Raw genomic sequence first — 16532 nt, 5'->3', positions numbered from 1 at the left:
GAGTTATTGTGGTGATGTTGGGCTGATGTGTTCTTGTACCTGCAGGTCCGGCCGGTGTGGAGCGGACCTCACCTGAGCTACGGGTGCTCGGCTGCCGGCCCACTGACGCCCCCCACAAGCCTCCCCGGGGGCACCGCCAGCCCACAGACGAGAACGAGCCCCCGTGGGACGCACTGCACTACCCGTCCCAGGGGGCGCCGCCCCGACGGTATAGCATGAGCAGTGTTGACGGCGTGGCACCGAGCTCCCGTCACGTGAAAGGTCCTGCGCCCCTCCCGCCCCGCGGCGGCCCCTTCCAGGAGAGCCAGGGTTATCACAGCCCCCACCTCCTGCAGCAACAGCCTTCCTTGGATTCTCCTCCCCTGGCCCAGCGGCGCCGCCTCCTACCAGACCTGCCACAGCAACCCACTCGCCTCCCGCCCGCCAAGCCTGAACGGCCCTCCACTCTCCCGCGCAAGCTGCGGCAGCTCAAAGACACCAGCGATCAGACCCACCTATCGCCGCCCCTGGCCCACGACGCCGACAGGTTTCACTCGATGCCTCGCACACGGGCACGCTCCCCAGGTGGGCCGGGTCGAGGTCACTCTGACCCGTCTCGTCGGTCACGGTCTCCGGTGGTGCCCCTCAGGGAGAATGTGTCCCTGGGTGGCTACATAAGCTCGGGGCCCGTCACCAGTACCCCTATCATGCATGACCCCAGTATTGGCCCCCATAGGCTCAATACCTCCCAGCCCACCCCAGCGCCTAGGGACCTCTCACGCCCCCCAGCCAGCGGCCGACCGCCCGAACAGAACATACCCACCTCCCAGATGCGCCACCATACCCAGACTCCTCCTCAGGGGGTGACTCGGATCATAGAAATTGAGGTGGAGCGTGATGACGGTCCGGACACCAGTGGCCGCGGGCCAGCGTCGCGGACGAACTCCGGGATGAGCACTTCGTCCCGTGGTACGCCTAACAGCAGCGACCAGGACGGGGAAGCCAACGTGTTCAGCAAGTTATCATCGTCACGCCCTCACCAGGCCGTCTCGCCGTCCACCTCCCTCCAGCACCAGGCTTCCCCTTCACCCACCTACCGCCCTCACCAGGCTGTCTCTCCACCGATCTCCCACCAACACCAGGCAGCCTCTCCGTCCGCCTCTCACTTACGACCTACAACCTCGCCTCCATTACAGCACCCACGTCAAGCAGCTTCTCCACCCGCGTCTCACCCACGTCAAGCCATGTCGCCGGCAGCACAACACCCACGCCAGCCATCCTCATCACCCATCACACCTCCACGCCAGCCGTCCATGTCACCCGTCACACACCCTAGGCTGGCCACCAACACCACTAGACTCATATCAGGTAGGTGCATCTCCCTAACCTGGAGACGACTTCTTGACGTCACTCCGGCTTGTAGCTTCCTTGTAATGTTGGTTCTCCAGCGTCACATATTGCCAGCCACTTGCGAACACACCTACACCAACTCAGACACACGTACACATGATTTCCCACCATAATCCTTAGTTCCTTTTAGTATGATATCATACATTTTTGCTGCTAAATTGTCAGATATTGTCCTGTGTTAGCGACTACTGAAGGTTATACAGGTAACATACCTACGGCTCTTCAAAAATTGGTGACATCATCCAGGATCAGGGATCCTTTGTCGTCCCTGCTCTCTTGCTTCTGTAAATAAACACTCCTACTTACACTGACTTGACTCTTATCAGCACACGTAGTTTTAACCCCTTCTTGACCTGCTAGTTACACCACAATGTTCTGGGCTCCTCGGCTTTGACGACATAACGAAAATATTTACAAAACTAAAATTTTTCATGTGTGTCCACAACGTCTTTATTGATACTCATGACCCTCGGCTACGGTGACCCACGACCAGGGCGGCCGGGTGAGGACGGACGTAGGTGTGCCTCTGTGGCTGGAGAGCCTCTCATGCCACACATCCTTGGTCAGGCACCATGACCCCGGCTGCCACACTCGCCTGCTCAGTCATGTAATGTGTGTATGCGCGCGCACGCCTTCTGGGGGGTCCTGATAACGCTTTTACTCTCTTTTTTTTAATGCTTTGTTTTGCCGGGGAAGAACAGGAGGAGGGAGAGAGAGAGAGAGAGAGAGAGAGAGAGAGAGAGAGGGTAAACTGTGAAACACCACATAGAGTGTACAGATGTATGGTGTAAGTTGATTGGTTTGTGTGTCTGGTTTGTTGAATGTTTCACACACACACACACACACACACACACACACACACACACACACACACATATATATATATATATATATATATATATATATATATATATATATATATATATATATATATATATACACTCCCTCGCTCCTACCTCACAGGAAGGGGAAGAGTTTGAAAGAGAATTATCAACGACGCACATCATACAAGAGATTGAATGGTTGTAAAGTGTTAAATTGTTGTCAGTTATGATATTTAAAACGTCTCAGCACAGTCCTGTATACACCCGCCCGCCAGGAAGTCCTCCTCTACCTGCAGCACAAAGTCAAGTGTTAATGAGAGGCGGCGACTCTCCTCACGCACACCACATTATGAAGCGGCCGTCATTAAGCGCTTCATTAAAGGTCCAGCTGGTAGGCTGTCCTCCGCCCGTCTGTGGCACTCGTCCAGGACGGTTAAGCCGGTTACTGTCTCCTGTGTTGTGGCACCAACTGAGAGACGGGTCTGGTGCTCAGGACCGCTGCGGCGGCAGTGGGGGAACTGATGAGTCTTGATCACCTGGAGTGTGGGTGAACGGTTATGATGGTGGTAGTGGTAATATTTGTGAGGGTGGTAGTTGTGGTAGGACTGATGGTGTTGGGACAGACCAGGGAATCAAAGCATGCACTGAGAGCTGCTAGATAGTGCTAAGACTGCAGACTCACTGTGTCGCTCTTACTCGGTCCCCAGATGCCACCACAGAATAAATCTTTAGGTCCTGTTGTGTCCCGGTAAACTTGCTTACCATGTGCTATATCAAGAGACCTTCACTGTACACATATTAGTGTATTCCAGTAATCTGACTTCGTCTTTAAGTTATGTGGTGTAGGGAAGGTTTAGGGGCCTTCAAGAGGGCGGCAGAAGCAAATGTGTGGTTGATTATCTCACCATTGTGACGCCTCGAGGGCGTGAGGACCCATTACTTACAGTCTGGCCGCCCTGGCTGCTAGGGCTCAGGGATGAACGTGTTTCATGCTGACTTAGGAATGGGGGCCATGGCTTACTGACGCAGGGCTGGGGTAAAGTAATAACATCACACGTCCTATATAGTCTGTTTGCTCTTATAAGTACCAGAGGGCCCTTGAAACACATCCTGCCACTGTGGTACATGTCAGTAATTTGTCCATCAGAACTCGAATGAGAACTATTACATGCCGGTAAGCCCTTGTGAGCACTCGGTACCCGCACCAGAGCATCGTGATAGAGCCCGTGTGAGCGCCAGAGCACCGTACTGCTCGCGTGAACCTTAAAAGGAAGTGGCAGCCTGGAGCTAGAGTCTCCTTGAGACCCCGACTCTCGGCAACATTGATTGTGACAGAGCGGAAACTGTGCGAGCGATGATGAGGCCTGTATAATGTGACGTGTGGATCAGCTGGTGGTGTGCTGCTGCTGCTGTTGGCGGCGGGAACTGTGTTATGGCTTCGCTGTCCCAGGGTGACCCTCTTGGTTGTGTTCATTAACCAGTGCTGCTCACACAGCCACGTGAAGGCTACCCTCTTAGTACCGTGTCTGGTTGTAAGCTTCATATGCCCATGGAGAGAAATAGTTGTAGCTTTTCTGTCATTCTCCCACATAGACAAAGCAGCAGGTGCACTGCTTTTAAGTGTTGGCCGTGGGAGGAAAAAGGGGACCTTAACCCATATATGGACGACTGACTGTGTGCTGGTGAATGGCGCGGGACGCCCCAGGCGTGTCTGGCGGAGGCAGGCAGGAAGTGGGCGTGGCGGCAAGGGTTGTGGAGGAGGAGGGTGAAGGCAGTGTATAGTGTGCTGGGATGGGGGGTGTAGAGGGCAGGGGTGTAGCTGGAAGGAAGGGTTTTCAGATGAGGGTTGTAACTGGGCGGAAGGTGGGGGAGGTGGGTTGACGAGGGGGTTTTGCTGCAATGTATTAGGGACCAAGAGTGGGTGCTGGTGTGCTAGGAGGATGTGGGGTGTTGGTTGCCCATTATGTACCATGATGATGATAGTGGTCAGTAGTGTATTACGAAAACCAAGCGTCGAACAGGTGTAACACTGGAGGGAAGGAGAGGAGTGTGTGGCAGTTGTGTGTGTTTAGTGTGAGCCAGACCTGGCTTACTGCCGGGCTCTCCTTGTTTGTGGGCGACATTACTACGCCAGGGTCTGGTTGTCCATGTCTGAGAGCTCTTCTCATGTCTGAGAACTCTTCTTATATCTGAGAGCTCTTCTGATGACCCTTTACCTTGACCCAGACTATCAGGTCAAAGGTCACGCCATCATACCCGTGTCGTATTCATCGGCCTTACCGTCGTGCACAAAGTCGTCTCGATGTGCACAAAAGTCGTACTTCCGTGTGCAGGGAACTGGCAGGTTTGATGTAGTTATTGAAGCGCACAGAATTGTGGCTGACCAGCGGGAGATTGAACAATGAGGAAAAGATCTCTGCCACTGAACCATTGCCGGAAGTGGGTCACAGAACCGAGTGACACAGACTCCAAACCACAGAGACACCGAATCAAATAACTGCTGAAGATCAGAAAATGACAGAAAAGATTGCTTGCATCCCTGGCGGCACAAAGGGCCAGGGGGAGATGGCACGGGGTGTGGGGTTGGTGTGAGCTGTGTGGGATGCTCAAGGCACGGGATGGATGGAGTGGGTCTGGAAGCTGGGGTTAGCTTAGGCAGTTAGGTTGTCCTGTGTGGTTGTGGGCGAGATGAGGTTGTTGGCTCCTCCATATTATAGACAGTAGAGTGTTTACAAACATGAACGTTGATGGCGGCCGCCGCCGGGGCTGCGGTGAGTCAGCTGCCGCCAGCAGGAGGTGCCGGCACAAAGTGATCGGCGGGAGTGGGCAGGAGACAGCCGACCGACCGACCCGTCGCCACTTCCCACCGGGTAATGACTTGAACTTCACCCTCCCCAGCAGGGAGCCTGCCTGCCCCTGCACCCGGCCACACCCCCGTGTAGACAACAACACTATGGATGGCAGAGTCAAGATATTATTAATACTACGAGTGATTATACTTCCGCCCCTCCGTACTACGTTAAGATATTAGAACCCATTTCATTATGGGAAGTATTTGTGAAATTTGTAGAGGGTTTTGTAAGAGCTGATAACGCAAGGTGATCTTACAGATTGTAGTAGTGGTTGGTAGAGGAGTTTTGTCAAGGTGTTAGTCTGTATGTACGAAGAAAATACAGAATTTATTATCTGTATCACAATGTGTGTTGTGTGGGACGCGGCACATGCAGACCTACTGTGTCTGTCTCCCGGAAGTGGCCAACTTTCCTTAACCCCTAGAGCACGTCGGTACAGTCCTTGAGCACGACGGTACGGTCCTTGAGCACGTCGGTACAGTCCTTGAGCACGACGGTACGGTCCTTGAGCACGTCGGTACGATCCTTGAGCAAGACGGTACGGTCCTTGAGCACGTCGGTACAGTCCTTGAGCACGACGGTACGGTCCTTGAGCACGTCGGTACAGTCCTTGAGCACGACGGTACGGTCCTTGAGCACGACGGTACGGTCCTTGAGCACGTCGGTACGATCCTTGAGCAAGACGGTACGGTCCTTGAGCACGTCGGTACGGTCCTTGAGCACGACGGTACGGTCCTTGAGCACGTCGGTACAGTCCTTGAGCACGACGGTACGGTCCTTGAGCACGTCGGTACGATCCTTGAGCAAGACGGTACGGTCCTTGAGCACGTCGGTACAGTCCTTGAGCACGACGGTACGGTCCTTGAGCACGTCGGTACAGTCCTTGAGCACGACGGTACGGTCCTTGAGCACGACGGTACGGTCCTTGAGCACGTCGGTACGATCCTTGAGCAAGACGGTACGGTCCTTGAGCACGTCGGTACGATCCTTGAGCACGACGGTACGGTCCTTGAGGACGTCGGTACAGTCCTTGAGCACGACGGTACGGTCCTTGAGCACGACGGTACGGTCCTTGAGCACGTCGGTACTATCCTTGAGCAAGACGGTACGGTCCTTGAGCACGTCGGTACGATCCTTAAGCAAGACGGTACGGTCCTTGAACACGACGGTGCGAACCATGAGTCAACCATATGACCCTTGGTTATGAAAGTCTGTCCCTTAAGGGTCAACAGGTCAAATGTCACTCCTTAATATTGCGAGGCTGACACCACCGTCCTCATGTGCATAAAGAAACTCGACCAAGATTAGTATTGCTCCCCAGAGGCATTATCATGTGTGTGTGTGTGTGTGTGTGTGTGTGTGTGTGTGTGTGTGTGGTGTAGCGAGCCGACCGTTGAGGCCAATGGGCGCTAAATACCACTTGCATTGTCGCGACTCACCGCGGCTTACCCATGACATTACCTGCCGCTGCTGAATGAGATTATGGGTAAGTGATACGGCTAGACGTGCGGCCCCAGCAGGAGCTGGGTAGTTGTTACACCATGCTCAGGAAATGTTAACATAATCATATTAGCTAGATGTGGTGTTACCTTGTAGTGTTGTGCAGCGGTGTTAGATCATGTACAGCAGTGTTGGATCACGTATAGCAGTCTTGCATCATCTATATACCACTGTTCAGTCATACATAGCAGTGTTGCATTCACTTTACCAGAGATGTGCTCTACTGGTCCGCTTAAACAAGGCGACCATGAATGTCACCCTCCGGTGTATACTAGTTACGTATAGATATATACAGGTATGCCTTGATATATCTCTGGTGTTTTTAAAGGCTTATGGCTCAGCTGGGCCTGGCTGAGGTCGCCTGCCTCAGCAGAGGTGGCTCCCTGACGGGTGGGGTGGGCACGCAGGTTATCCCTCAGTATTTAAATACAGTTTTACTGCATTTACATGGCACCATCAGGGATGACTTGTTACGCTTACTGTACTAGGTACACGGTATCCTCTACGCTGAGGGTACTAGGTACAAGGTATCCTCTACGCTGAAGGTACTAGGCACAAGATACCAACTTGGCTGAAGGTTGGAGAGACAAGTTATGTATGTATGTACCTACACTACTGATGGTGCGGGTTGTAAGGTACCTACACTACTGACGGTGCGGGTTGCAAGGTACCTACACTACTGACGGTGCGGGTTGCGAGGTACCTACACTACTGACGGTGCAGGGTAGAAGGATCATGTCGTCATACTCAAGGACATGAGGCGTCGTCCTGGTGAGATGTTATATATATATATATATATATATATATATATATATATATATATATATATATATATATATATATATATATATATATATATATATATAATGTTCCCCGAGCGAGCGTGGACGTGGTTGGTCGTCATTTGGGTGTGAGGAACGTGTAAGAATCTGGCAAGGTTCATCCGGGGGGCGACGACCCCGTGCAATACTGGACGGAATTCTGGAAAACGCGGCTGACGGGTCGCTGGACGGTGACGTGTGACGGACCGACCGTCCAGACGGGGTCACGTAGGGTGGGCGATGGGGAGTGTGCAGTACGCACACGCACACTGGCTTTCCTCGTGGAAGAGAGAAGAGTAAGGGGTGACTTGATGATAACCTTTTTTAAGATTTTTAGAACCTGATTTGACGATATCAACGTGAGTGAACAATTCTTGGAAAGATTAGGAGAAGAACGACCAGAAGAATTATGTAACATACGTGTTAGGAAAGACGTAAATAATTGTGCATTTTGGCTAACGTATGAACGGCTGGTGCATGGAGGGAGGAACCTGACAATATACTCAACATTCACCTGCCTCAAAAAAAAAAAAAAAAAAAGTGGGATATTAGAGAAAGTCCATGAGGTGGGGGCCCCCCAAGGGTGTGGAACCCCTCTCTATACAGTACCCACACACACACACACACACACACACACACACACACACGTTACGTCAGAGTAAGGTAGCAGGAAGACAGCAGGTGTGACTGCTGGTAATGACAGGTGTTGCTCTGTCAACGGGACAAAGCAGACCTGGACGAGGAGCGGTCAGGTGTGTGGCTCACAGCCCGTCCCTCCAAGGCCCTAGTCAGGGCTGTCGCCGATGTGCATTCAGGGCCACGAGCTGTGAACGCACGTTCAGGGCCACGAGCTGTGAACGCACGTTCAGGGCCACGAGCTGTGAACGCACGTTCAGGGTCACGAGCTGTGAACGCACGTTCAGGGCCACGAGCTGTGAACGCACGTTCAGGGCCAGGAGCTGTGAACGCACATTCAGGGCCACGAGCTATGAACGCACATTCAGGGCCACGAGCTGTGAACGCACATTCAGGGCCACGAGCTGTGAACGCACATTCAGGGCCACGAGCTGTGAACGCACATTCAGGGCCACGAGCTGTGAACGCACATTCAGGGCCACGAGCTGTGAACGCACATTCAGGGCCACGAGCTATGAACGCACATTCAGGGCCACGAGCTGTGAACGCACATTCAGGGCCACGAGCTATGAACGCACATTCAGGGCCACGAGCTGTGAACGCACGTTCAGGGCCACGAGCTGTGAACGCACGTTCAGGGCCAGGAGCTGTGAACGCACATTCAGGGCCACGAGCTATGAACGCACATTCAGGGCCACGAGCTGTGAACGCACATTCAGGGCCACGAGCTGTGAAGGTAAATATACACAGGATATAGTCGTGATTGTAACCACCCAGAAGTGTACACACGGCCTTCACTGTACAGTCTCTACCATATGTGTGCAGTCAGGGCCATATGTGTGCAGTCAGGGCCATATGTGTGCAGTCAGGGGTATATGTGTGCAGTCAGGGCCATATGTCTGCAGTTAGGGCCATATGTGTGCAGTCAGGGCTATATGTGTGCAGTCAAGGCCATTGTACAGACTAGGATAGGTAAGATGAACCCTCAGCCAGAGACATACAACTCAGGGTCGTATACATACATACATACACTTGGGTTTTGTACGCTAGGGTGAGGGAGAGACCTTGCATGTTGACACCTGATGTCCCCTGGTGTGGTGACGTTGTGAGGATTGTGTGGCATAACCAACTGCTTCACAGTTAGTGGTTCGTTAACCCCTCGAGCACAAGGCTACGATCCCCGAGAATAGACAAGTTCCTACCTACTTACCTACCTAAATACCTGCCATGAGGCATGACTACCGTGTTGCGCTTACGACACACACACACACACACACACACACACACACACACACACACACACACCGATATGTAAGCACTTCTTTGTTTATGTCCAAGGTCTCAGTCCAGTGACCTTGGAAATTTAGACACGCGTGTAATGTTTTCCTTTGCTCTCCTGTGTGTGTGTGTGTGTGTGTGTGTGTGTGTGTGTGTGTGTGTGTATGTGTGTGTGTGTGTGTGTGTGTGTGTGTGTGTGTGAGTGTACCTAAGCCTTACCAACCGGTTGTCAACAGCGTGTGAAGTGCACGAGTGAAAATCCTTCTTCACTGGTATTAAGGAGTGGCTCTCTCTCTCTCTCTCTCTCTCTCTCTCTCTCTCTCTCTCTCTCTCTCTCTCTCTCTCTCTCTCTCTCTCTCTCTCTCTCTCTCTCTCTCTCTCCTGGTTGGTTATTGTTGTGGTCATTTTGGTTGTGCCAGTTATTGCTTGTTGTGGTGGTCACTGTTGTTGTTGTGGTGGCCTGTTGTAAAAGAGGTGGTCATTATGATTTTGTTGATACTGGTTGTGATGATGTTAATAGTGGTAGTCAGTATGGTTGTTGTTGTGGTGGTGGTGATTGTGGTTGTTGGGTTGGCACAGACCAGGCCAGCGTGGTGGTAATACGACGCTGAACGATAAATATGAAGGTTGCTTTTTTACCGATAACCAATATGTTTACATTATGGGCTCCCGCGTATTTTATTGTAGAAAAATGCCAAGCGAAGGGAATTTATGAGTTGGGAATTTAAAGGCATACTGCCCGAATTACCTCGCCTCTCCTGTTACCGGATTATACCAGCTTCACATAATGTTCCTGCGGTAACTATGGTTAAAGTAGTGAGGTGTGAGTGGAAAATATTAGCCAGAGCCACAGTGAGAATATTAGCCAGAGCCATATTGAGAATATTAGCCAGTCATATTGAGAATATTAGCCAGAGCCATATTGAGAATATTAGCCAGTCATATTGAGAATATTAGCCACAGTCATATTGAGAATATTAGCCACAGTCATATTGAGAATATTATCCAGTCATATTGATGTGATATGATGATGATGATCTCAGTGATAGTGAGTGTGTGTGGTGGGCTGGTCATGTGGTGTGTGTACCCTGTAGCCACACGATAACGACACTGTTGATGACCGCCGTTGATGATGACTGTTGACCGTTGATACCCGCCGTTGATGATGACTGTTGACCGTTGAGACCCGCCGTTGATGATCGAGTGAGCGGCATGACTCGTGTGGACTGTCATGAGCCACGGACCTAACACCTTCAGGTGGGTCAGTGACTCACCTGACGTTGGTGACCCTCCTTCCCCCAGGTCACCTGGATGGTGAGGATATGACCACACACACACACACACACACACACACACACACACACACACAGGTGGTGAACCTTGACTACAGCATTACTCAGTACCTGTGAATATCTCGTCCCTCCCAGCCTGCACACCACCACTCTCTCCCTCATTAATCATCACTCCCACTACATAGTTCCTGCCTCATTATATATATATATATATATATATATATATATATATATATATATATATATATATATATATATATATATATATATATATATATATATATAGATTTTGTGTGATCGGGGCCTGAACATGCAGGAGGGTGAAAGGAGGGCAAGGAATAGAGTGAATTGGAGCGATGTGGTATACAGGGGTTGACGTGCTGTCAGTGGATTGAATCAAGGCATGTGAAGCGTCTGGGGTAAACCATGGAAAGCGGTGTAGGTATGTATATTTGCGTGTGTGGACGTGTGTATGTACATGTGTATGGGGGGGGGGGGGTTGGGCCATTTCTTTCGTCTGTTTCCTTGCGCTACCTCGCAAACGCGGGAGACAGCGACAAAGTATAAAAAAAAATATATATATATATATATATATATATATATATATATATATATATATATATATATTGTGTGTGTATGTGTGTGTGTGTGGTTAGGCTTTCCCTTGCAGTGATGATGTGAGTATACAACCTCGATCATGGTTCACCTCTGAGGTTGTAGTTTGTGGTGGTTGTGGTGGGGGCTGTGAGGTGTGGTGAGACTCGAGATAGTTGCCGTGGTTGGTGTGGTAATTGTGGTTGTAGCATTGGTTGGTGTGGCGGTAGTTGCCATGGTTGGTGCGCCATTTGTGGTAGTATTAGTGGTTATTGTATTGGTAGTTATGGTTGTAATGATGGTTGCTGTGATGGCACTTGTGGTTGTAACTGAACAGAAGGGAGGCTGAGGAAGGGGAAGAATAAGTACCTCCCTCCCTCCCTTCCTCCCTCCCTACCTACCTACCTACTTCCCTACCTACAATGTGATTCTGCCAGAGTCAGGGACGGCGTGAGGTGATCGTCTCCCTTATGTTGCGTGATCCACTATACTGTTGTGTCCTGCTTTACGTTGACCAGAAAGTTAGATTCATACAGTAATGTTTCACCTCGCTAATGTATTTCCAGGTCCACTTGGAGAATTAATATGTTTGTTTATTCCTAAATGTGTGGCTTTTGGTTTTAACGTAAGTGATATCTGTACTAGAGTGCGCGGCGTCCGTGCATGTATTATGATGTATCCATCTCCTCTACCATTACTGTAATGGTTACAGTTCCTGTCATTTTTCGCTGTTGTTCGGGTGTTCTTCTTCCCGTAGTGTTACATGTTAGTGTGGTGGGTCATGGTACAGGAGAGCAGCAGTGTTGTGTCTTATCTTGACAGTAGACGTGTTGTGGATCGTGTTGTGTGATGTTGTTCTCCTGCCTCACATGACAGCCTGACGGTGACATCTCCTCATTGTGATGTTTTAATTTCAAGTTTCTCTTTTATGTTGACTTCCACATCTCTGACGTTTGTTACACTTTCTCCTTCTTTCTCTTTTGCGCCTTACTGTGGTCTCGCCCACGTAGGGTCCTTCCTTCCTTGGCTTTATGCTTCAGGTTTCCCCTCACTGAATTTCACCAAGTTTTTATCTTACCTATGAACTTCAGGCAGGTGTTTTATACACGTTTTCCTGATCTGAGGCTCTCATTTTACAGACCTGGTGCCTATGTAAAACATTCTCTCTCTCTCTCTCTCTCTCTCTCTCTCTCTCTCTCTCTCTCTCTCTCTCTCTCTCTCTCTCTCTCTCTCTCTCTCTCTCTCTCTCTCTCTCTCTCAGCTTCTGACGCTGTTATTATCAAGAGGATGGAGGTTGTGTGTCCTGCCTGACAGACCATCACCGTCACACGTGCTCCGTTTGCTACAACTTGAAATTTTCTGTGAAAAAACTGAAATGCGTCTTCTTTGTTTACCCGTGAGGGGGGCCAGGGGGATTGTGGCTGGGAGGGAGGGAGAGAGACAGGGAGGGAGTAAAGGTAGGGAGGGAAGCAGTAAAGGTAGGGTGGTAGGGAGGGAGAGTCTGCTGGCCTTGCCGGCCGTCATGGCGAAAGTGAAAGTGACCTGAGCCGGTGTGACCAGGGCGTCCCCCGGGGTGGGCAGCCCCCAGGGTCGGCAACCCCAGAGTGGGTGACCCCCAGGGTGGGTAGCCCAGGGATGAAGAGGCCCCAAGGTGGGTAGCCCAGGGGTGGACATCCCCAGGTTGGGCCTGTAACTCTTCCGCCACTCTGGGACTCCTGTCCTTCTCCTGTTCCACCAGACCGTGTACCATTATCTGCCCCCACATCTTCCCCTCCCACTGCCCTTCCACCCACCTCCCTTCCTCCATACCGCAGTTCCACCGCCTTCTCCACCACAGCACCAGGAGGGAGTAAGGGTGGGTAGTGAAGTTATCAGCTGATGTGGTGTGAGTGGAGAAAACGAAGCGAGGCACCGGTGTGGTGGTGGTGGTGGAGGAGGCCTGGTCCCCGCCACCACTGCCCGCCTAGCCGCCCGGATGTGAGTTGCTCACAACGTGGAATTCAACTTCTTTGGAAGTTTCTCCAGTGGACGGGTTTGCCGAGGCGCCTGTCTGTCTGGCAGCGCGCCGCACGCCCGTTGCCGCCGCGCGTCACCCAGGTTATCGTACGGCAGGTGACGTCATATACTGCGGGGGACGTGTTTATCCCAGGAGGTGGTTGATGGCGACACAAGCTTACGGAACTTGTCTTATCACAGATGTGCGAGCCTGGCTGAGTCAGGCCTCATGACCTTTGTCTCCGCATGCAACGCATGAGGACGACGGGACGACCTGGGAAGACGAAGGGGCGACCTGGGAGGACGACGGGACGACCTGGGAGGACGACGGGACGACCTGAGAAGATGGTACAGCCCTTGGATATGGTGGTCTGGCCTTTGATCTGATCCATATCTCTCAGGTTAAAGGCCAGGGCGTCATAGCAAACGGCTGTGCCGTCGTGCTCGAGGACCGTACCGTCGTTCTGAAGGGTCGGACCGTCGTGCTCGAGGACCGTACCGTCATGGTCAAGAGGCAGACTGTGGTGATGAATGTTCCAGGGAACTTTGTGACGGTGGCACGGAACTGAGCTGGTCAGGGAGGAGTGCAGAGCCTCGCTGGGGTACAACACGGAACCTTAACTGTGACAGGCGCGGTGGTGGAGGAGGGCCGGCAGGTACCGCGTTGTTACCTTTGGTACCTGTTTATTCATGACGTCATTAAGGCCTTGGGCATTCCCTGTGTCCACCCCTCCTGCTGCTGACGTCACGTGGATGGGAGGGCCGTCCACAGTGGGTCAGTCCCGCCCAAGGGTCTTACATTTGCCATCTAGAGTCGGGTGTGTCGTGTGGAGCAGGGAGTGAGGGAGCAGCTGCTGGGGTTACCACTATGAGGAGGCTTGCGGGAGGTGAAGATGGCTCTGACGTCGCTCTTTCATTTGCCTTCCTTCCCTCGTGTCTCAGCAGGTCGGTCAAGGTCTTCCCCTCCTCCAGGCCGCTGCTCATCTCCTCCGCCGCCTGTGGTGTCACCCTTGCTCAACACTCTCCTCATCCCCAGTCCTGGCTCCTCAGTAGGATGGTCTGTGTCGTCTCCAGTTTTGTGGCATTATGGTGTCCGACACGACTGGTATCACATGTAGTATTACCTTCATTATACTTCAGTAATTGTCGCCCGATGTCTCCGTAATGGTTCTAATGTGATAACTTATAGTAACACCTCCAAGACACAATGTATGCGTAATGTTATAACAGAAAGTGTATGTATGTGTGTGTGTGTGTGTGTGTGTGTGTGTGTGTGTGTGTGTGTGTGTGTGTGTGTGTGTGTGTGTGTGTGTGTGTGTGTGTGTGTGTGATGTAATATTGGCGGATGCGTGTGAGAGTGAGGGAGTGGAACAGTAACGGGTCGTGGGAGTGTGTGTGTCAGGTAGGTTAAAAGAGTGCCAGCCAGACCTTGACCCTTGCTGACCTGCTTCACCATGAGGTGGCTGCACCGTGTGTCTCTCCCCACCCCCCTATGTGGCAGCAGCGGGGTCCAACTAGTTTCCCCTTTCTCTTTTCCCCTCCATCTCTGACATGTATGCCCTTTTAAATCATCCCCCCCCCCTCATTCACTCGTCTCCGTATGTTCGAACTATTTCCATCGTGTGGCAGGAGCCCACTCCCTGTGTCGAGGATCAGGGGGCTTACACCGTGTGTCTTCCCACTCCCTGCATGGTAGCAGCAGGTGCCCACCCCCCGTAAGGCAGCAGCGGGTGCCCACCCCCTGTGGGGCAGCAGCCGGGGACCCACACTGGGAGGGCAGTGGGTCGGGTGGTGGGTCGAGGTTTGCCGAATATTTCAACCCAACCTAACTTCCTCCTGACGGTAGAGGGAGGGACAGGGATGCATGCCCTCGCACACCAACGTATGGAGTTTCAAAGAAATGGTATGAAACAAACTTTGAATTCCCAAGATTTTTATACATCTGACTTTGCTTTCATTTTCTCGTTAGCATAAAGTGTCTGAGATGGCTCAGGCCGGCTGGTGGGAGGTGAGGACCAGGGCAGATCATTACGCGTTTAAAACTTTCTTAAAGCGCGTGGCTGTCACTTGCCCGCCCCTGGTAATGACCTGAAGCCATCGTGAGAGGCTGGGAAAAGTTGGATGAGTATGTGGTGACGAGGCCTCCCTCCACCTCCTCCTGACGTGCACCACCACCCGAGACGAGGACGTTCTCTGGAGGATGCTCTCCCCCGGTCACTGCTCGGAGGAGCTCCTGACGTTATCATAGATATCTGAGGCGTCCGTCTGTACACCGTCGGATATAACAGCAGTGATGCCCGGGTGCTGAAGGAGACAGGACAAACCAGTGGCGTCCAAGCACTGCAGGGCGAGTGTTGGAGTGTCCAAATACCGTAGGACTCTGCTGTGTCTGGTCAGTAAAGGGCATGGGAGGGATGTGAGTTGGTATGGCACCGTAGGACACCACCAGAGGTCTTTATTATGGTGGGGCGTGCCTCCTGTGTCCTGGACATGAGTGGGTGGAAGGAGGTATGATCCTAGAATGCCCGGCATGCGGAACGCCTCCTTATTATATTTAATTTTCTGCTTTGATTCACTTCCTCTGGGAGACGGATGCTAGAGCCAGGTAGGTAGGCGGGCTGTGAGGCCCAGCAGAACCCCGGTAGTACGCTCGACATATGGATCCTGTGCTTAGAGTCACGCAGAAGACTGTGCCGGGTGCTTCCCACGGTTATGACAACTATCATTTGTCAGGCTTTGGGCAGGATGTTGGGTCCTGTCTATATGTTTGTCTGAGTCAAAATGATAATGACAGGAAAGTGAGAGGTGCAGAGACTCTGACCTCGCAACACCTTAGCTATGCTCTGCTTTGTGAGGTCAAGTTGACTCCCATGTCTAATACTTGTCGTTGGCGACAGAACCTGGCGTGAGTGAGCACCTCGCCTCAGAGTATTGCTTCCAAGGGTCAGTATTCAGTCTGATGTGACTGTCGAGGTTGTTTGTGTTGTGAATGTCTGTGGTATAGGAGGCGGAAGACTTGTGTTGTGAATGTGTATATTTCCGTTTGAGAAATGTATAGTGTGAATGATTGCTGTATTTTTGTGTGTGTAGAAAGTGGTAGTGTGTTGTTTGTAAGGGTGTACTGTTGTGGATGTAGCTTGTGTTGTGTATGGGTCGTGTGTTTCGTGGACATATGATATGTAGGTTGACATTATATTGACACTCTTGACTCTGGCCTTGTGTTGTGGATCCAGTCCCCGAAAGAGAAGGCAACCCTCACTCCCTCTCTACCCAATTCACAAACTCCTCTCCCTGCCTCTCCCTGCCTCTCCCTCTGCCTCCTCCGTGCCTTTTACATCATCTCTCCCGGTA

At 51.7% G+C, this 16532-nt stretch overlaps 1 protein-coding gene across 4 annotated transcripts in view; it reads left to right on the top strand.

Annotated features, from left to right (window-relative positions):
• The window catches only part of LOC139756926 (synaptotagmin-like protein 5), a 252541-nt gene that overhangs the window by 105310 nt on the left and 130699 nt on the right, over nucleotides 1-16532 (top strand). For all 4 annotated transcript variants that reach the window (XM_071676854.1, XM_071676855.1, XM_071676858.1 and 1 more), the window contains one exon: nucleotides 46-1347. In XM_071676854.1, coding sequence (XP_071532955.1) covers nucleotides 46-1347 — 1302 coding nt within the window. The remainder of the gene's footprint in view (nucleotides 1-45; nucleotides 1348-16532) is intronic.

Source organism: Panulirus ornatus, chromosome 23, assembly GCF_036320965.1.
Source record: "Panulirus ornatus isolate Po-2019 chromosome 23, ASM3632096v1, whole genome shotgun sequence".
Lineage (NCBI taxonomy): Eukaryota > Metazoa > Arthropoda > Malacostraca > Decapoda > Palinuridae > Panulirus > Panulirus ornatus.
The sequence above is the reverse complement of the archived record's forward strand: the minus strand, read 5'-3'. Positions and strand labels throughout refer to the sequence as shown.